At 41.0% G+C, this 19,608-nt stretch overlaps 2 protein-coding genes across 5 annotated transcripts in view; one reads left to right on the top strand and one right to left on the bottom strand.

Annotated features, from left to right (window-relative positions):
* Positions 1 to 788: 788 nt before the first annotated feature.
* Positions 789 to 16,323, top strand: LOC111859831 (calpain-5-like). 2 transcript variants are annotated; one of them, XM_072717519.1, is made up of 13 exons: positions 789 to 1,109; positions 4,156 to 4,335; positions 7,721 to 7,852; positions 9,126 to 9,334; positions 9,712 to 9,904; positions 10,727 to 10,920; positions 11,528 to 11,605; positions 12,160 to 12,355; positions 12,731 to 12,853; positions 13,715 to 13,917; positions 14,322 to 14,443; positions 14,934 to 15,070; positions 15,700 to 16,323. In XM_072717519.1, exons 2-13 carry the CDS (start codon positions 4,171 to 4,173, stop codon positions 15,880 to 15,882), a joined length of 1,935 nt encoding a protein of 644 aa, XP_072573620.1. In that variant the 5' UTR covers positions 789 to 1,109; positions 4,156 to 4,170; the 3' UTR covers positions 15,883 to 16,323. The 2 variants fall into 2 exon arrangements, with proteins under 2 accessions (XP_072573620.1, XP_023698610.2); XM_023842842.2 differs by having other exon boundaries at positions 4,149 to 4,335.
* LOC111859832 (serine/threonine-protein kinase PAK 3-like) overlaps positions 16,288 to 19,608 on the bottom strand; it is a 35,812-nt gene continuing 32,491 nt past the window's right edge. For all 3 annotated transcript variants that reach the window (XM_023842844.2, XM_023842843.2, XM_023842845.2), the window contains one exon: positions 16,288 to 18,732. In XM_023842844.2, the coding sequence (XP_023698612.1) occupies positions 18,643 to 18,732 (90 nt within the window). In that variant the 3' untranslated portion in view covers positions 16,288 to 18,642. The remainder of the gene's footprint in view (positions 18,733 to 19,608) is intronic.

Genomic DNA, 19,608 nt, shown 5'->3' with positions numbered 1-19,608 from the left:
GTCTGCAACAATCTGTGTAACCATATTTAGTTGTAAAAGTTAGAGCTATAAGATAAATTGATTTACGTATATCGGTAAAAGGACCCTGGCATGACATTAGCGCGGTATATATGCATTATAAATGTGTCACAAAGTAAAAACGAAATATTGTTAATTTGAGGGGTGCCAAAAATGTTATGCAATGTAATGTGTAAAGTTCAACCTTTTGTTAGACTGCAAATTACTCCGGATGTGTGTGCCCACAAAAGTGCTAAATCTATATATATATGCAATATACAAAGCATGTATACAATTCCTTACAACACACCGCTAGATAAACTCTCTAGTGCAGACCTGAGCTGAAGAAGTGACTTCAGGCTGGGGGGTGACTGACTGAGTGACTGTGATTCATTTGCAAAACAAAAGGTGTTAATAATGCTGGAGAGGGGGCAGGCAGCTTGTGTGGGGAGTAAAGGGGGTGAGGAGGGCATCATTTTTCCAGGAATTCTACTGATGTATGGTCCCACCCCAGGGGATTATGGGAATTGGAGTGAGTCTCTGTAGCCATCAGGGATATGAGCAAACCCAAAAGAGGCTGCTTTGAGTCCCAGCACAAGTTCCGGTGTCGTGTCAGTGTCTGTACCACACAAATTAAACTGCATTTGCTGCTGCACCCTATGCTTCACTCCACGCTTCACTGGTTTCAAAGGCACAAAGTTTCAAAGTGCGACCGACCACTGGTATCTCAAAGCCCTTAAGAGCCCTGCCAAGAGCTCCCTTATTAAAGCACTGCTAGGAACATGGGCCATTTACGGGGAGTGGAAAATACCAGCCAGTTAGCTCCCCCTCACTCCCCCCAGATACATTGTACGCTCGCACACTCACGCTCGCACACTCACGGGCTTCCCAAGGGCCTTTCTGTTTCAGAAGGCTCCCTGAGCCACAGCTCGATCTGAGGCAGGTCCTTCAGCTGCTCTTGCAAACTGAGGAGGCTGGTTCGGCTTGCTTGCGTAGGAACTCGGGCTGTCCGATCAGTCTAAGCCAGAGATACCCAGCAAAGAGAAGGGGCATCATCTCACAGCCACTGCGAGATCTTCACCTGACCAGAAAATAGATTTTTACAAAAGGTGGTAAGTAACCCTCTGATTTAAATGTGGAAATAATTATGACAACCAAGAAGTTGTTTTATATTGTACAGCAACAGGTGATCAGGTGATTTACTGTTTTAAAAGTAGTTTAAAACAAATTCTACAGTCTAAATGCATATTTGCACATGTGTGCGCGCACACACACACACACACACACACACATAAACACCAGTGGCCAAAATTGTTGAAACACCTAACATTTTGGGCATTGTGCTTTAAAAATTATTACACGAATACTGGCGATAATGTTTATAAACAACTAAAAAGTGTTTACAAATATCATACATTTGATGATTAAATAAATAACTGGATCAATTGAAATAAAATTCTGCAATCTCTAAAAATTGGAAATTTCTATACTTTTTGCCACTAGTGTTTATCTCACATTAAAAACATTTAAAAATCTTTTCATTATATTCAAATATATGTGAATGATTCTCCTGTAATATTACTCTATCAGCCATCACTGTCTCTTTGCCTGAAACCTGCAGCTATGCACTATATGGATGAATTAAAGGGTTAAAAAGCATTCTGCACAATTCTGAAATGAAGACGCTTCACTTAGTTCAAGTGTACATTTTTGCCTGCTGGGTTCGATGACATGTTCAGTCCAGCATCGTGAGGTCAAATGTGTCGCGATTTAATTAATCTGCATTGTGAGGGCTGCTCTGGACAGGCACAACATTAAGATTGTTCTTCTGTTTCACATACACAGAGTGATACCATTAAGCGTTGTGCCAGGACTCTGACACTCACTAACAAACCAAAAATATGACACTTCTTTTCTCCCTGCTGAATTACACAGAACAGCATTTGAGCACTGAACACATTTCCTTACGAAAATCAACAGCATCAATGTCATTAGAAAAATTTGAGTACATAAAGAATTACTCTCTTTATGCTATTAAATAATTATGGACATTAAAACATGCACAAATATATTTAAAATGTATGGTAACCTAATAAGTGATAGCTAGAGAAGATTATTTGTTATGATTTATTTACTATCTTTGTGGGTTTAAAGACTTTGAATAAGTGACCTTTTTTTTTAAAAAAAATAAAGACATTATATCAGTATAGTTAATATTTTTGGCACAAGGAATTTTCTTGTTCCCCCAGATGAGCTCATTCATTAGGCTTTGTTGGGGTGTTGAATGATTTCTGGTCCTGAGCTCATATATCTTGACGCGTGTAAATATTTTTGAAATACTTTCGGGTTAGCGCTGAATAAAGACGTAAGGATCTTCGTTAAATCTGGAAAGTGTCAGGGGCCAAATAAAGTAAAAATCAAGAAGATTACATCAGACATTTTTTTTTGTTTTTGCCTACACATGCCTAAATGGGTGCAGGTTCAGTTGACACTAACTTCAAACAAGCAAATTGGTGTTGTGAACTTTCGCAATACGAAACAGATTCACAGAACAAGAGATCCTTTTTTTGTTTGCGAATACAGTACTTATGTGGAATGTTGTGCAGTCACGCTATTTCTGCTCTATTTACTAATAAATGACCAAAAATATCACTAACATCTATAACTTAACAAAAGGGGACTTTAGCGCTGAACTCAGTTCCAAGCGATAAAACTAACTCAGTCACAAAAGTTAAAATAGATCAAAAAGTTTAAAAAGTAAAACACGCCTGCCTGCCAGTGGCCTGTCTGAGTTTAGCAGGAAACCTTCTCATTATCAGCAGAGGCGATACTGTTGGTCTCTCAGCATGATGACATCATGAGGGAGTTGTTACACTGCCAGGAAGCTTTAGCCTAGGGATGCACATTTGGACTTTATTATACTATTCGGATTCTAGCACAAGCTTCAAAATGTGTGTAAAATTCCTAACACGTGCACTGTAAGACACGAGGCTTTAGTGTGAGCCGCCAAAATCGTTTGTAAAAACATGCATATAAGGACCTAATACATAGTAACCTGTTACTGTGCAATTGTTCTGAATGAAAATACAGATCAAGCTTTTTTGAGTATATTGTTTTGGTAATGTGAAAGAAAGAAAATGAAATGTAATGAAACATCCTTAGTGAGGCATCAATCAGACCCAGCTCAGAAAGCAGCAATCACTGGCATTAAGTCATTGGGTTTGTTTTGGAAATCTGCAGAGGAGGGCATTTCTGCTGCACCACAGCACATTTTGCAGTCATCGATTGGGAGGCCACTTCTCTAACAAAGGAAAATGCAGCAATCTGTCTTTGTCACAGAATTAATAATAGTACTTACCAGAAAACAACACCTGCAGCTTCGGCAGTCATCTAGCTTATTAATTGGATATCACACACACACAAACACACACACACACACACACACACACACACACACACACGCACATGAAGGGTAAACATATCCTTATAGGGACCGCTCATTCATTTCAATGGGAAAAATGCTAACACTAACTATGACAACCTTAACCCCCACCCTGCCCTAACCATAACCATAAGTAACCTAACAAAATACAGGAGTTTTTGCATTTTTAGTTTTTTCATAGCAGTCACCGATTTTTATAAAATAGAGTTTTCCCTTATGGGGACCAGGAAACCGGTCCCCATAAGGGGAAAAAAAACGGATATTTATCACGTTATGGGGACATTGTGTCCCCATAAGGATAGGTAAACCCGCTCGCACACACACACACACACACACACACACACACACACAGATTTCTAATTATATCTTTGTGGGGACTCTCCATTCATTTCTCTGGGGAAAACTCTAATCCCAACATGACGACCTTAACCACTACCCAGCCCTAACCTTAACCATAAGTAACCAAATAAAATACGAGACTTTCAGCATTTTTAAGTTTTTTGATTGTATTCACATATCTTTGTGGGGACCTGAAGCTTACCTAGGACTGCATGTAAGATTTGACCGCTGCTGGTCTCCCTCATAATACACAGGGTATTTTTTATTTTGATTTTCCTGGAAGCTTATGTGATGACAAATTAGCCTTTTATCCTACTGACAAATATAAACAAATGTGAAAGGCAATCTCACATATGAAATATGTTTTCAGGGTGAAGGCCTCAGTTTGAAGAATGTGGTCGTCCTGCGCGCCGTACAGAAACCAGCGGTATGTGGATCTGAAGCAGGAGTGCAGGGAGGCGAAGACGCTGTTTGAGGACCCAGAGTTTCCAGCAACAAACAGCTCCCTCTTCTACCGGAAACCCCCCCCTGGGCGTGTCGAATGGAAGCGGCCAAAGGTGAAGCAGGGTGAAGTACCACAGTGAAGAAATAATAATAATAATAATTTCCTTTATTATGTACAAAATAAGATTGTTATTATATTTACATGTATATACAGTACTGTGCAAAAGTCTTAGGCAGGCAAAGAAAATGATGTTTAGATTATCCTCGTGTTGGTGTAAAACTATGATATTATGCCTGTCAAAGTGTGTCAGCTGAGCCATTTCAGAACCTCTGCTAAATCACCCCAGCATTTGCAGCGACCGTCCAGTGCAGCCATGTATTTTTTGACTTGGCCACTAGCACCTCATACAGCGAGTCAATCTGTCACTGATTTTTTAAACCAATTTATTTAATTATTTAATTGAGCTGTTGCTGAAATTTGACAAACTCATGGAACGGCTGAGGTGCCCCTGAGGAGAGGTTTGGGAACTGAAGTGGTGTTCATCTAGCCATCCAACTAGATATCAGTAACTTTTTAGAAAACAGAAAAAATTATTACTGGTTTTTATTGTTACTCTTAATTTGCACATGTTCTAATGTTAAATTGTGTTTTTTGTTCTAAGCCAAAGTACACTTGCTACCCAGATAAACAGCTTTAAACATTTCTTTGGACTGCCTAAGACTTCTGCACAGTACAGTATGTCCCCCCCTCCCCCCCCCTCCAAAGTCTTGTGTGTATAAGTTGCTGTTTCTGTACACAATTCTACCTGATTTATTTTGCCTGTTTCTATCACACTCTATTCTCTGCTCTGGTTAACCTTCCTGTGGTGTTTGGGTCGGCACCGGCCTGTTTTTAAGTTTAAAATGTATAAAATTTGTGTACTGCATCAAGGCTTTTTGGCTTTGTCAGGAACCTCTATTTATATATAAAATATGGCCAAGATTATAACAGCTCTGGTGTTGGGGTCTGCACCGACCCCATTTTAAGTTTAAAATGCATAAAAGCACCACATAAGATTTGTGCACTGCATCAAGGCTTTTTGACTTTGTCAGAAATCTCTATTTAAACAAAATGAATTAAAGCAAAATCAAGGCAAGGCATGCCCATACATGTAAGGCAAGATAAGACCAATTCAGTTTATTTATATAATTCTCTTGAGGTTTATTTTACCATTATTTTTTTTTATTGAAAACGAGAGGCAATTTGTCAAAAGAAAGGTCCAGAAAGCCACACCAAAAATATTAAAACCAATCTTTTCATGGATAAGGAAGCCTAACAACCAAGAGGTATGAAACAAATTGGATGATAAATAATTGTTTTGAGGGTATTTTATGGCTGATTTAAGACACGGGTCGGCACCAACCTGTCTAATATAAGAGATTGGAACAGAAAACTAACACAGGATGAAGGTTAAGCTACTCTAACCTAGGATTGACCTTGGATTTCTTGGTCATTTTCCTCCTAAAGGCAAAATATTTGTCCCAGATGTGTACAATTCAGTCCTGGCATGTGTACCAGGCCTGGCTGATGAAAGCTAACTGCTGCACTTGAAGGAAACGTAGGAGTGGGGTTACCCCTAGGATGCATCGTGTCGTGTCGTGCGCAGAACATCATACCTCACCAGCATGATTACAATAGAAGTGACACACTCACTTTGAAACATGGTGGGATTTCACACAGGACCTTGTTAGTAAGTTCCTTTGTGATATATGTTCACTCTCTGCATCCCTTGGTAGATTTCTGGTGGCTTGTTTTTTTTTTACGAAGAGTTATAAATAAGCAACATCTTGGTGATGCCTCTTCAGATTGTTGATGATCTGCTCGACTGTCATGAAAGCCACACCGGATGTGCTTCTAAAAATGAAGACCCCTGTCTGCTTTTAGATGTTTGTGGTTATGAGTGTATGTGATGCATGTCACCTTTAAGTCACCTTCACTTTTCAGGGATATATACTTGTTCTGAAATAATGAGATACGCTCAACAGAGACAGAGGTCATTCACCAGTACTTGAGTTGTCAGGTGGGATGGCATATGTGGGCAAGTTTAGGTTTGTGGTAGCAAAGGAAGGGTGTATTCACATAGTGTCAGTGCGGGGGGTGAGAGGGCCCTGGGCCCCCAAATGAGCGCCTATGCCCCCCCCCCCAAAAAAAAAAATAATAAAGACTGATCAACAATTTTTACTGTCACCCCCACCAGATGAAGGCCTTTGCTATCGCCCCAGCCTCCATGAACATCTTTTGCCATTGTCACAACAACTTTTAACCACACCCATGCCCCCCCCCCCCCATTAAATTTTGGGCTAAGTGAACAGATAATCAAACAGACATTTCAACTCTAACAAGGGACCTCAATCATGACGAATACGAGAGAAGAAAGATTTGAACGGAATGCGGTTTCCCTCCTGAGATTACACTGCCTCCCTGTGACTCCCTGTTAGCTGGAGAAACCCTTTATTTATATTATTAATAATTAATAACTGATAGAGAGTCTCCTGACTTCTCCCCCTATCAAAACATTCATGCCGTCCCCCCACCTGACAATAAACTAATCTATTTTTAGTTTTATGATTCTCCATTTTTCCCCATTAAGGATCAAGATTTGTACTTTGTATTTATACAAACAAGGTCACAAGGTCTTAGGAAATAAGTATCTGAATACTTCACAATGAGGTCATACTCTTAGAACGCTAAACCTTGCAAATCGGTGACTTTCTTAAGTGAAAAAGAGGCACACATTTCCCGAAGGACTGACTTTGCGGGAAGGTTAATGGACTTCCCCTGCAATTCATGTTTAAAATGTCCTGCCAATAACCGTGTTTGGTGGTGACTATAGAGGACAGATTATGGCCTGCTGGCGAGAAAAAAATCTGTCCAGTCCTCGCCTTCATTACCTATTGAGAAGAACACTTCTCGGGGGACACAGAGATCTGTCATACTTGCCGTATGTGTCAGACTGATTCACTTGACCCCAGACAGGAGGGTCTCATTGCCCTGGACGTTCAGGCACTGCTTATGTAAATGTAACACAAGTTCAGATTATAAGAGACAGCTTGCTGCTGCAGCCACCTGACATGCATTCAGCTAAAAGATGTTCACCATCCAGACAAAGCCTGACCTATGCTCACCTTGCACAAAGCTTTGACCCAAGTCGACTGAAGTTCCTCTGCAAGTTGGAAGTAAACACTTCATAAGAACTTAGTTTCACTTTGTAAAAAATGTTTACAGTGAAATTTATAACCAGTACTTATAAAAAGTGCCTAAAATGCTTTATATTTGCATAAGTATTTATACCTCTTGACCAATATTTTTTAAAAGGTCTTTTAGAGGAAATTTTTACAACATTCTCCTTGCATTTGTGTTGAGTGCTCTTCTCTTAGGAGAGTTTATTAAAGTATTAAGTCTGTGGTTCTATGCTGGCCTGTGGTTCTCTAGCGATCACCTTCTCCCATTCACCACAGGAGATCTGTGACGACCCTCGCCTCTTTGTCGAGGGAATCAGTGCCCATGACCTTAACCAGGGCAAACTGGGAAACTGCTGGTTTGTGGCAGCCTGCTCCTGCCTGGCTCTCCGACCAGACCTATGTAAGAAGGTAAGTCTGACAGCCACAGAGCCTGTATGGCGTGAACATACCTGTAAGTACTATGTTCTCAACAAATGGCCAGTGAAGACTTTCTGTTTTCTCACTTTTAGCACAAATAAAAATTAGCTTATCTATGTTTAAAATAAACATAGGTGGTTCGAGACCCTATGCAGAAAGGCTGTAGCCCAAGGGCGTATATTTGGGTTTGGACTGTAGGGACATAAGAGAGAGTAGGGTGTGTGTTTTGGAGGGTGGGGGGCTTGGTCCCTATCAATGTTAAAACCAACATATCAATATATATATTCATTTCTATGGGGAAAACTCTAATCACAATGTGACGACCTTAACCCCTACCCAGCCCTAACCTTAACCATAAGTAACCAAACAAAAATACAAGACTTTTAGCATTTTTAGATTTTTGAATGCATTCACAGACCTCAGTAGGGACCTGAAATGGTAAGGAAATGCCAAGGAATTAAGTTGAATTATTGCAAGTTATCTTATTCAAGATATACATTGTGCTAGTCAGTCAATCATTTCATCTGCTGATAGCTATGATAGTTATCTTTTCCTTTGGGGATAAGATTTTTAGGGACACAAATGAGTACAACCCTCAGTAGACTTTTCTAACAATAATGGTGTCCTTTACCCTGACAGATTTAATATTGTTAGCTTTATGTTCACCAGATGTGTGTATAATGGTTGTATAATGTTTCTTATTCAAATGATACGAAGGCTAATTACTCTGCAATTAGCAAAGCACTGAACCATCACCAGTAAAAACATCTTAAAAATCAAAGAAATAATTATGAACATCACATTAACATGTAACTGAGTACCTGGAGAACGAGCCCTAAATGATTAAGATCTGTTGTATGCAGACTTTGTTTGCTGACATTGGCTCAAGTTGCTTTATTTAGCAGCATACCCTGTCTGGAAATGTAATTAGTCTGACAGCATTGACCCAAAAGTGATTTGCAATGGAATGTCGACTCCAAGAGAAACCTAGAACATTCCAGACACCAGAAGTGTGTTACGTGATTAAATTCATCAGTATTTTTTTGTCTCCTCGAACTGCAACTGCACTGCAGAAAAAAGCCTTGAGAAAGTTAGTCCAGTTCCTGTATTTATATTCATACAGTGTATGCTAGCATCCAACTGTCAATAAACTACAAGCATTTTTTCCCTCAGACTGTGGCCTCTGGCTGTGCAGCCACAGAGCTTTGCAATAAAGCTGAAACTTGTGAAATGCAGCATGAAATATTGAAGCTCCTCTGCGCAGGTAATTCCTAATTTGAAGGAGCAGGAGTGGGACCTCAGCCACCCTGAGAACTACGTTGGCATCTTTCACTTCCAGTTCTGGATCTTCGGAGCGTGGCTGGATGTCGTCGTTGACGACCGTCTACCGACGATCAACGGGGAGCTCATATACTGCCACTCCAAGACACGTAACGAGTTCTGGAGTGCCTTACTGGAGAAGGCTTACGCTAAGTGAGCTGGAGAGAGTATCGCCACACTGCTGTGCATGGCTCTGGAGCTTTCTTATTCAAATCAATCAATGTCCAACTTTGTCGTTGACACCGTTAGGTCCTTTTAGCATAAACATGGACTTGTTAACAAATGACATAAATATGCCTTGTATCTAGAAGGATGGTTGGATAACTAAATATTAGGCTGGAGAAAAAATGCTGTTAACAGAGTTAAAATTCCATGACATATATGCTATTAATCTCAGATCTGTAAGCCTTAAAAGCAAGTGCTGATGATGTAAATCCACATCCCTGATTATGTAAATCCACATCCCCGATGATCTACATCCACATCCCCGATGATGTAAATCATCTGCTGCTCCTGCTTGTTCATCCCAGGCTGTCACTGTGCTACGAGTCCCTAGACGGCGGGAATGCGGCAGATGCCGTTGTGGATTTCACCGGGGCGGTGGCTGAGTCCATCGACCTCGAGAAGGGAAAGTACGCCACCGAGACGCCGGGCCGGGTGAAGCTCTTTGAAGACCTTCTCAAAGTGTTTGAGCGGGGCGGCATCATCAGCTGCTCCATTAAGGTGCATGCGCTTTATTCATGAAGGCAGGTGCAGCTTAATCAGCAGCATGTTCAGCCATCCTTCCTGCAGATCAGACTGTAAAGCCCTAGGAGAGCTACAGGATATCATAATGGACCTTCTCTATATTATACAAAAGCTGCTGGTTGCTCCAGACCTTCTGACTGTTCCAGGAGGATGAACAATTCAGGGAGCCCCCCCCCCAATTCAGGGATCCCTAAAACGACAGGGCTAGGAGCCCCCCCATGGAGGATAATTCGTCCATTTTGTTTGAGTGGGAAGATGAAATCCTGCCATTACATTTATGTATCATTTTTTTTTGGCTATTATAAAATGATAGATATTTGTATTATGTTCATTAATATACATTTTGTTTATATGTGATTCATAAGTAATATGCTGTCTAAAATGCTGATGGTCAATGTTCTTGTGGGGCAGAAATTTCAGGGGAATAGGGGGAAATGTTTTTTTTTCCCATTTAACTTACAGTGTAAGTTGTAAATAATACCCTTTTTAAGAATTCATATTTTCAAACAAAATGTGTTTTCATTGTTATATGATGCTTGAAAGTTCAGTGACCATTACAGAATTTTTGCACTCTTGCTAAAAATCAGAAGATTAAAATGATGCCAACACACTTGATTCCAACAATCCCCAATGATCCCAAAGGTCGTTCATAAGTGTATTTAAAGTGTAAACTTTAGGGGCCTTATGGGGAATTGAGTTCTGAAAGCCCTCACTGCACTTTTCACATAAATCCATCTGAAAATGCGCTCTGCTCGCTGAATGGCTCGGCAGCACGGGTGACCCTGTCGTCTGTCTCAGGCATCCCCAGACGAGATGGAAATGCATTTGCCCAGCGGCTTGGTGAAAGGCCACGCCTACTCTGTGACAGCCGTCCGGAAGGCCCGGCTCAGACAAGGCCTACTGGAAGCCGGTCTGAAGCCGGAGAAGCTTCCCATGATCCGCTTGAGGAACCCGTGGGGGAAGACTGAATGGAACGGTCCATGGAGCGACAGGTAGGCAGGGCAAGTTCCTCTGAGACAGAATATGATAATACAGACCTGGGCAAAAGTTCTAGGCAGTCAAAAGAAAAGTTTAAAACTATTTATCTGCGTAGTAAGTGTACGATTGCTCAGAACAAAAATCATAATTTAACATTACAACATATAGCTACAAATTAACAGTACCAATAAAAAGTAACAAGAATTTCTTCTGTTCTCCAAAAAGTTACAGATATCTTGTTGGATAGCTAGAAGAACACTGCTTTGGTTCCCAAACCTCTCTGTGGCACCACAGCCATTCCGTGGATTTGTTACATTTCAAAACTAGCTCACTTAATTAATTAATTCAGGTAACCAGGTACCAATTAACCAGGTATTGACTAGCCATACGAGGTGTGATACATGGGAATACTGATATACTGGGTTGACTTCAGGACAGGGCTTGATATGGTTACTCTACCACATTTTTACAGACAATAAATCATAGTTTTACTCCAACATAAAAATCATTTACACTTTTCTTAGACTAAGACATTTGCAATGTACTGTGTATTTCTACCAAGTCTCATTACTCCCAATTCCTGTTTCAATAGCATGATATTACTTTCTGTTGCTTCTACAGCTCAGAGGAGTGGCGGAAGGTAGGAGAAGCTGACCGGGAGGCCCTGGGAATCACAGTAGCAGATGATGGGGAATTTTGGTAAACGGTCTCTGCATGCGACAGTACGGTGCTTTTCCTTGCTTGTCACCTTCTGTTTTAACATTATGAAACACATCCAAATTGTTTCTCCATCCATCCATTTTCCACGCCCGCTTGTCCTGCAGGGTCGCGGGGGTTTAGAGCCAATACTGGGAGTAACAGTTGACAAGGCCTAAATTATAATTCAGGCTGAAATTGTAGTCATGCTTAAGCTGGCTGTCGTGAAAAAAGTAGATGAATAATATTGATATCTACCAGCCCCAGAGTTTTGAGCAGTTAGTAATCTAGTTAATGACTGTATTTTGCTAAATCATGCAGTATATAAAAGTCTGAATGCAGTTTTACAAACGTAAATCTACAGGACATGTCAATGCTTTTTTAATAACATAATACATTTAACTTATTTTAACTAGATAAAAAGCTGGTTGCAGTATTTTTTATAATGTCAAAGTGATCTTAATTGCATTTATTGAGGTACTGAGCCAGTTTTTCTGAGTGTAGTTTACAGAGAAGGTGAGCAGAATAGAGAATAGGCTTCCTTGGCCTCCATGCAGGATGCAGTTTGATGACTGGTGTACGCACTTTTCCGACGTCGATATGTGCCGCCTCATCAACACCTCCCTGCTGAGCTTCCACAAAACGTGGAGCGAGGTGGTTCTCTTCGGCAGCTGGGTCAGGCATGCGGAGGCCCTGAAGAACCGTTGCGGCGGCTGCATGAACCACCGGCAGACCTTCCTCCAGAACCCACAGGTCTTCATGCTACCATGACAACAACTATCGTGCAGAATATGTTGCCATCGCTGATTCTATTCATTCTGAGTCTGAAAGTCTTAGTCAAAGAAAATATTTAAAGCTCTTTATCTGTCTAGTAAGTGCATATTTAACATTTGAAAATATGCAAACAAAAGTAACACACACAAATCAACAAATACATGGGTATATTCCATAGTTTCTTGCTTGTTCTGCATTCTGCACATACATAATGGCTAAGCTAGCACGCTTTGGCAGACACAAAATCATAGTTTTGCAGCAACATGAATATCATTTAAATGTAATTTTGACTGCCGAAGACTTTAGCACAGTAGCATACATGGAGTTGATGGGCCATCTTCTTTTATGCTTCAGTATATTTTTGACGTGGTGAAAGAGGAAGATGACGTGCTGATATCCCTTCAGCAGAGAGACACGAAAGTGCACCGGCCGGCGGGCGAGGGTGACAATCTCACCATTGGCTTTGCTGTTTTTAAGGTACGTGGCAGGATGAGGTGAACTCTGCAGTAAGCCCTGGCCCTCACAAAACACCAAACTGCCTCGTTTTCTTTTTTAAAAACAAGATGAGAAACTTACATTTGTTTTAGGTATTTTCAAGTGAGCCTCAATACATTTAATTTCTGAAACCTAGTGAAAAGATGAAATTCACAATTATCATTCATTAGCTTTCTAATTAATGATCCAATTAAAGAACTGAGCATTGATTAAAGTTGTATTTTTCTTCTGCTCTTGATTCTATATTTCAATTCATGTAGTTTTACTATTTAATGCAGCAAGAGCTCTACTAGAGAGCTGTTTGAAAGTGAACTTCACTATAGCAAACCTGTTAGCAAAAGGGAACTAACGCTCTTAGGTATTTGCTGCTTTTATGGGCACAACTGCTGTCAACAATCTTTAGTTTAAATGCTTAATTCATATTTGGTGTTGCTGGCAGAAAAACAGATTTTAACAAGAAGTATGCAACATTTTGGTTGGACTAAAGAAGCAATCCACAGATATTCAATGTTATGAGTAATGTAAAACGTCCTTCAAAAGGACATTGATTAATGACTAAATGGGGCCTTATGATCCATCTCGCTCATAGGAGTTTTATTTACACAAAAATGTTCAGAGGGCAGAATGAAAAATGATTGGTCCAGAGAGATAACCAATCAGACTGTAGATGGGGTGGCCCCAAGCAACTACAGGAGGCAGGACCAACCAATCAGATGTCTTGCCCCGCCTCTTTTACAATCTGATTGGTTATCACTCTGAACCAATAATTTTTCAATCTGCACTCAGAACATTTTTGTGTAAGTAAAACTCCCACAAGGATCAATCTTATCTGTCTGTTTTCAGGTGGAGCTTAACAGGGAGTACAGGATACACAACATCATAACCCAGCAGAGCGTAGCAGCTTCCACCTACATAAACAGTCGCACCGTGTTCATGAGGAAAACTCTTCCCAAAGGCCGTTATGTTGTCATTCCTTCGACATTTAGGCCAGGGGTTCTGGGAGAATTCATGCTAAGGATATTTACGGATGCTTATTCTGGCTGCAGGTAAAGTACCTCTGCTGTAAGGCTGTACACATAAATGCAGTGTTCCAATGTCAAAGACAGCATGACAGATCAATCGTTCACTGCTTAGTGATGACTAAGGCTTGTTTTCCTTTGATCCTTTAGCCTTTCCTTTGAAAGGCTATTTTTTTTACCCATAATTAGAGTTGGTCATTTTATAAAAGCAATCCAGGTACTCAAGGCCACGGTATAGGGTTCCTCCCTACACTTCAGCTAGGAACACTCATATACCTGTTCTAGACCAGGGAATTACTAGCAATGTCCCTGCACTCACCTGGGGAATGCAGAGAATCCACAGCTTCCACCCTATATAATTAAGGATAAGGTATGAAAAAAAGTAAAATGAAACTAAAGCAAGTGGTTCTGTGTATGGCTGCTGTCCCCAGGGAACTGGCACTGGACAAGCCAGCCATGACATGCTGCGGCTGGCTCCAGGGGTATCCCAGGCTGCTCACACAGATCTACGTCCACGGAGCTGAGGGGCTGGAGGAGCAGGACAGAGACGGGGGTGAGGAGGCGTGAGCGTGGGGCGGTGGGGAATCCTCCTGCTCAGCGGGATTTTCTCTGGGTTCTCATGCTTTGCTCCAGCAGTCCAAAGACATGCAGTTAGGCTGATCGGTTTCTCTAAATTCCCATAAATGTAGCAGAGTAATCAATGTATATCTCTACGTATCATAAATTTTTACATTTATCATGAGATTAGCTAGTTTAATCAAAATACTGTTACATATGATACTACTGTTAAAGCAGTTTATCAAGCTTGTATTTTAGCATGATTCTGCATGACCAATTAGGAAGGGCCAAACTCCTGCCTCATTATGCCTCATACATGTAACATTAAAACAACTTTGAGTCATTTTACTAAATATTAGATAGTTCATATTTTAAATATCAATACATTGTAGACTGCAGATTTTACAGTAACTCTCTATCAATGGTTAACTCATGGGTGCCAATCAGAGGGGAAAGTAGTGATGTTTCTCTGATTCACCCTGCAGGAGCGGACCCCTATGTAATTATAGAGTGTGATGGAGATTCGGTTCGGTCCACAGTCCAGAACAACACACTGGAGCCGGTCTTTGACACCAGAGCCATATTTTACAGGAGGAATCCCACAAAGCCAATTACAGTGCAGGTGAGATTAAGAAGAAGTGAGATTAATCACAAGTCAGATTAATCACAAGTGAGATTAACTGCAGGTGATGTTAATGATCCAGCACAGCAGAATTGTGTGAGTAAATGCAGACCTGCTTGGTTCAGGTGTGCTGGGACCTGGGAGGAAGCAAAAATATAGACTGTTTGGAGGTTGTCTGGGGTGAGAATCACTGCTGTACAGGATTACAGTTATGGAAGATAACAGTAGAATCAGATTATATTCATCTAGATTTCTGCTAGGAAGTGTATCTATTTTTTCTTTCTACTAAAGGCAATAATTTAATAATAAAACAGCATACAGCACTTTCATAAGTATTGGCTTCTGTATTGGGGTCTATCTGTGTGTCTGTCTGTCTGGAGTCTGTTTTAACATGGTAAATTTGACCGGCTTTTTTTTTTTTTAAGATAGTCCGGAATTAAAACATCTATAGCAGACAATTCACCGCAGTGGGGCCAAAATGCATAGTTTCTTAATAACCTTAAAACGAGTTGGTTCATTTCCCAAAAAAGGTTCCAACTGTTTCTCGCTGCATATGTCTCTGCCTGTAAAATAATCTTAGCGACTCTGCATGGGTAATGCGGTACATTTAATGAATATGCACTTACTAGGTATGGAACAGCAATCTGGTGAAAGACCAGTTTATGGGGCAGGTGGTCCTGGCTGCCTCCCTAAAGGACTCATCAGAGGCACAGAGGCTGAGGCTGAAAAAGAGAGGCGCTGAAAGAGACGAGGACATGCCGGGCAGCGTCAGCCTGCGGGTCGTCAGCTCCAGCAAGCTGACGGACATGTGACACAGCGAATCAGCTGCACCGGTCCTCCTCGACACCCGGCCGAAGGGACTGGCCCGTAATACACAGACGCGGCCCTGCCATCTCCAGTCTTAGTGTAGCGGGAAACAGTGAACAGGTGGCCTTCCCTTTGGTGTATCACTTTCTACAAACACTTATTTCTTAAAGCAAATATCTGATAATATCATCCCACTAGACTTTGCACAATGTGCAATTATTAAAATCATTGCACATAATAAAGGAGTTATTTACTGAAATAACACTTACAGTGGTTTCATTTAACATTTTTTTTTCTAATAATCAATGTATTAACCAATGTACAGTTTAACTTTCCATTCTTTTGGTTAATCCTGGAAAAAATGTAATTTAACCTTTGTTATTATCTTGAATGGACAAAAACATCTGAAATAGTTTGCAATGAAAAGTAAGTTTATTGAAAACAAAGATTATGTGGAGTGTTTTGTTTTCTATTTCAGTCCAATTTCCAAGCTGCAGTATTGATTGTTGTCAGTATTACACTCAAGACAGAGCCATGCACAATTCTTAATTCAAAAACTCTATTGCTTCAACCACAATTAGAAATATCTTTTTCTATCGAAAACTCCAATTTAGTAATTTTTCTTAAAAAAAGAAAAAAGGAAAAAAACCTGCTTAAGGTACAAGAGACTGATCAGCAGTGCTTTAATATTTCAAATAATTTAAGGTTTTGTTCTTCTTCAAACACATTTAAGGAGGAATTTCACATCACACGTACAGACTTACATATTGCCTGGGAATGGGAATGTACAGGGAGCATTGGAGGGAAACTGAACATTGAACATTTTTTTTCTTCCACCAGGAGGGGGCGCCATTTGTGCTCATTTCTTCAAATGGGTGGCGATCTCACAATACAACAGGGACACAGAGCAGGGCCAGAGCTTGTTCTGTGGGCCCGGAGTATAGCAGCTGCTGATTACCAAACTGGTACATACAGCATCACAGTACAGAACCTGGGGTACCACAATTTATTAAACACTAATAGAAGCTCAGCTTTATCTACATTGGCTGGAACAGGATTCTTTGTAAAACTTCATGACTGACATTTCGCTGTATTAAGCTGGACCAAAATATATATATATATATCGGTTAGCCTGTTCGCTTATATATACTGTATATCTGTAAAATATATACTGCAGAACAGTCTCTTTCTTTTTGAGAGTAGCTTAATGGGCATTTTGATAAGGGGATACCATTTTCACATCATCAAGTGGCTAGCATTAGCGCGTGTCTGACAGAGCGCGGTAGCAGAGAGATGGGAGCAGAGGATTCCCTGCTGGCGGACCACCCGTAAGGCATCTATGTGCCTGCAAGCCTGCCCCCTGCTGGTCTAAAACAGGCAGCTTGCATAAGAGCAGCTGGCAGACGTCTCACCGGCTATCAACGGGAAAATGTTCTTCATCTTTTCTGACGTGAACCATCAGCCACCATGAGTTGTAAAAATTCTGTATTTTGGACGGTGAATTTTTTTCTTGAAATTTATAGCCAGTTCAAACAAGAAGTGATGGAAAAAAATCAATAATTTGACATAAGAACCAATAGCATTCCATAGCTAACCAATGCGTTACTTCACCATTAAATTGCACAGTTCTTGAGGGTGTTTTTTTTTCTTTTTCCTAATACTGCAGTTTAGTTCCATTGAAATATCTACGGAAAGGCCCGGAAGGAAATTAAGACATGAAAATTAAAACGAGACTCCGGTGCACGTTTCCAATATCAGGTACAGTCACAAACAGGTACACACGATCACTGGCACAACCCGTAAATTCGTCACATTTTTTTAAAACACACACATCTTGACTGTCCCACCTTAACGTCTGCAACAGGAAGCTACCCAGACAGAAAATCGTAACCTAAGTTGAGAAAAGAAATCTGTAAAAATAGCACCCCTTTAATAAGGTATATAAATATCTGACAGACCAACAGCTGAATACACTTAGCGTACGTACAAAACGTGGGTTTTCTTTACGTCTCTCTCCCTAGTTGGTACAAATGGCTTGATATAATTTGGAATTCCTGCAGTAGATTAAATATGTTTTCTTCAGAACAAAAAAAGTTTTTTTGTCTTTTAGACAGATCAACAGGAACTCTTCCTCTTAGATGCGTAAAGGTATTTTGTTTTAGAGATGTTAGGAGTTTGACACAAAATGCTATAAAATCACCAACGTACTGATGGCTGGAGCTGTAATTGAAAACCGTCCTTTTATCGGAATAACACCCTGAAGTCACAGCAGAGCTACGACCTCCCACTTTCCCATGCGAATTAACCCATAACACTGTGGAAAATGGTCACATGATCATGCTGGAATAAGATTTAATGTTGCCGGCCGACGTAGGAGGTAAAGTGGAACCAAAACCAGGGCTGAATGGGCTAGAGAATGAAAGTCACAGTTTATACGGGCAGACACGTCTCTGCCTCTTTTCTTTCCGAATCCAGACGAGGAGCAAGCCCAAACAGCTTTGCCCCCCCCCGGTGTGTCCGGATGGCTTCTGTAAAAGCTGGGCTCCGTGGCCAGACCTTCCAGTCTCTGGGCAGATGCAGGAGTTCCACAAAACGGTAGCCTCCCTTTTCGTGAGTTCGCCCACGACTCTCTGTCTGACTCTGAGAGCCGGTGTCCTGTCGGGGCACCGTGCCAACACCAGACAAATCTCGGTCAGGGGATATGAAGAAGTCCGGTGCGTGTTCAGGCGAGCTCCCCACGTACGGCCCGCCCCGGCGGCCGAGCCTTAGCGGCCGCTGTTCTTTATGGCCTCCTTCGCAGCTATGATCAGGGGCGTCAAGCTAGAGAGAGGTTTGGCTAACTTCAGGAACGGATGCTGGGGGAAGAGCAATTAGGAGAGTCACGTCATCCCATGGTTTTCCAAAATAATGCACGGATTTAAGCAAATAACTGGAGAACATACTATTCAAAAGTATTACGGAAAATTGCATCGCCAAAACAGTCAGGGAGAAGAACATGAAATGATCAGCTTTTCAAAAAAAATAAAAAATTTACTCTTTTTAACTATTTTCTAATATTCCAAGAATGATGTAATTATGCATATATATCCAGCATGGAGGACCAAACTCAGATGACAAGCCTTCACTGCTCCTGACTGATATGACTGTAGAGTTTGGATTAAACCGGTGACAAGGTGACAAAGCTTTCGCAGCATTGCGTCAGCTACACCCTGGCTGAGATCTGAGCTCAAAAGCTGCAGCTGGTGTTTTTCTTTGGCTTGAAGCTACTTGTGTGCTCAGGTTTTGTTCTAGATCAGGAGTGGGGAACCTGATCCATGGCGGACCGGTGAGGGTGCAGGTTTTTGGGATGGCCTCTCAATCAGCCAATAATAAAGCAGTGGTTCTCAACTCCAGTCCTGGGGACCCTCTGTGATTGGCTGATTGAGAGGCCATCCCAAAAACCTGCCGCTGTACTTCACATGAAAAGTACCAGATTGGCTTTGCTATCAATAAAACACTCAGTTCATTGAACAAGTAGTGTAACATTTCTACAGTATGGAAGTAGCTGTGGTTTAAAGGAAATTTCAGGGCACTGGAATCACTAGGATCATCCTGAGAGCTGAATACTGCCAGACCACTTGTTTACATTATTTCTGAATGGGGAAACTACGCCTTCCACTTCAACACCAATATTAACAGTGTTGGGGAAGTTACTCACAAAGGTAATTCATTACAGAGGTGGAAAGTTCAGG

This window comes from Paramormyrops kingsleyae, chromosome 10 (genome assembly GCF_048594095.1).
Source record: "Paramormyrops kingsleyae isolate MSU_618 chromosome 10, PKINGS_0.4, whole genome shotgun sequence".
NCBI lineage: Eukaryota > Metazoa > Chordata > Actinopteri > Osteoglossiformes > Mormyridae > Paramormyrops > Paramormyrops kingsleyae.
This window is presented reverse-complemented; position numbering and strand designations above follow the sequence as displayed.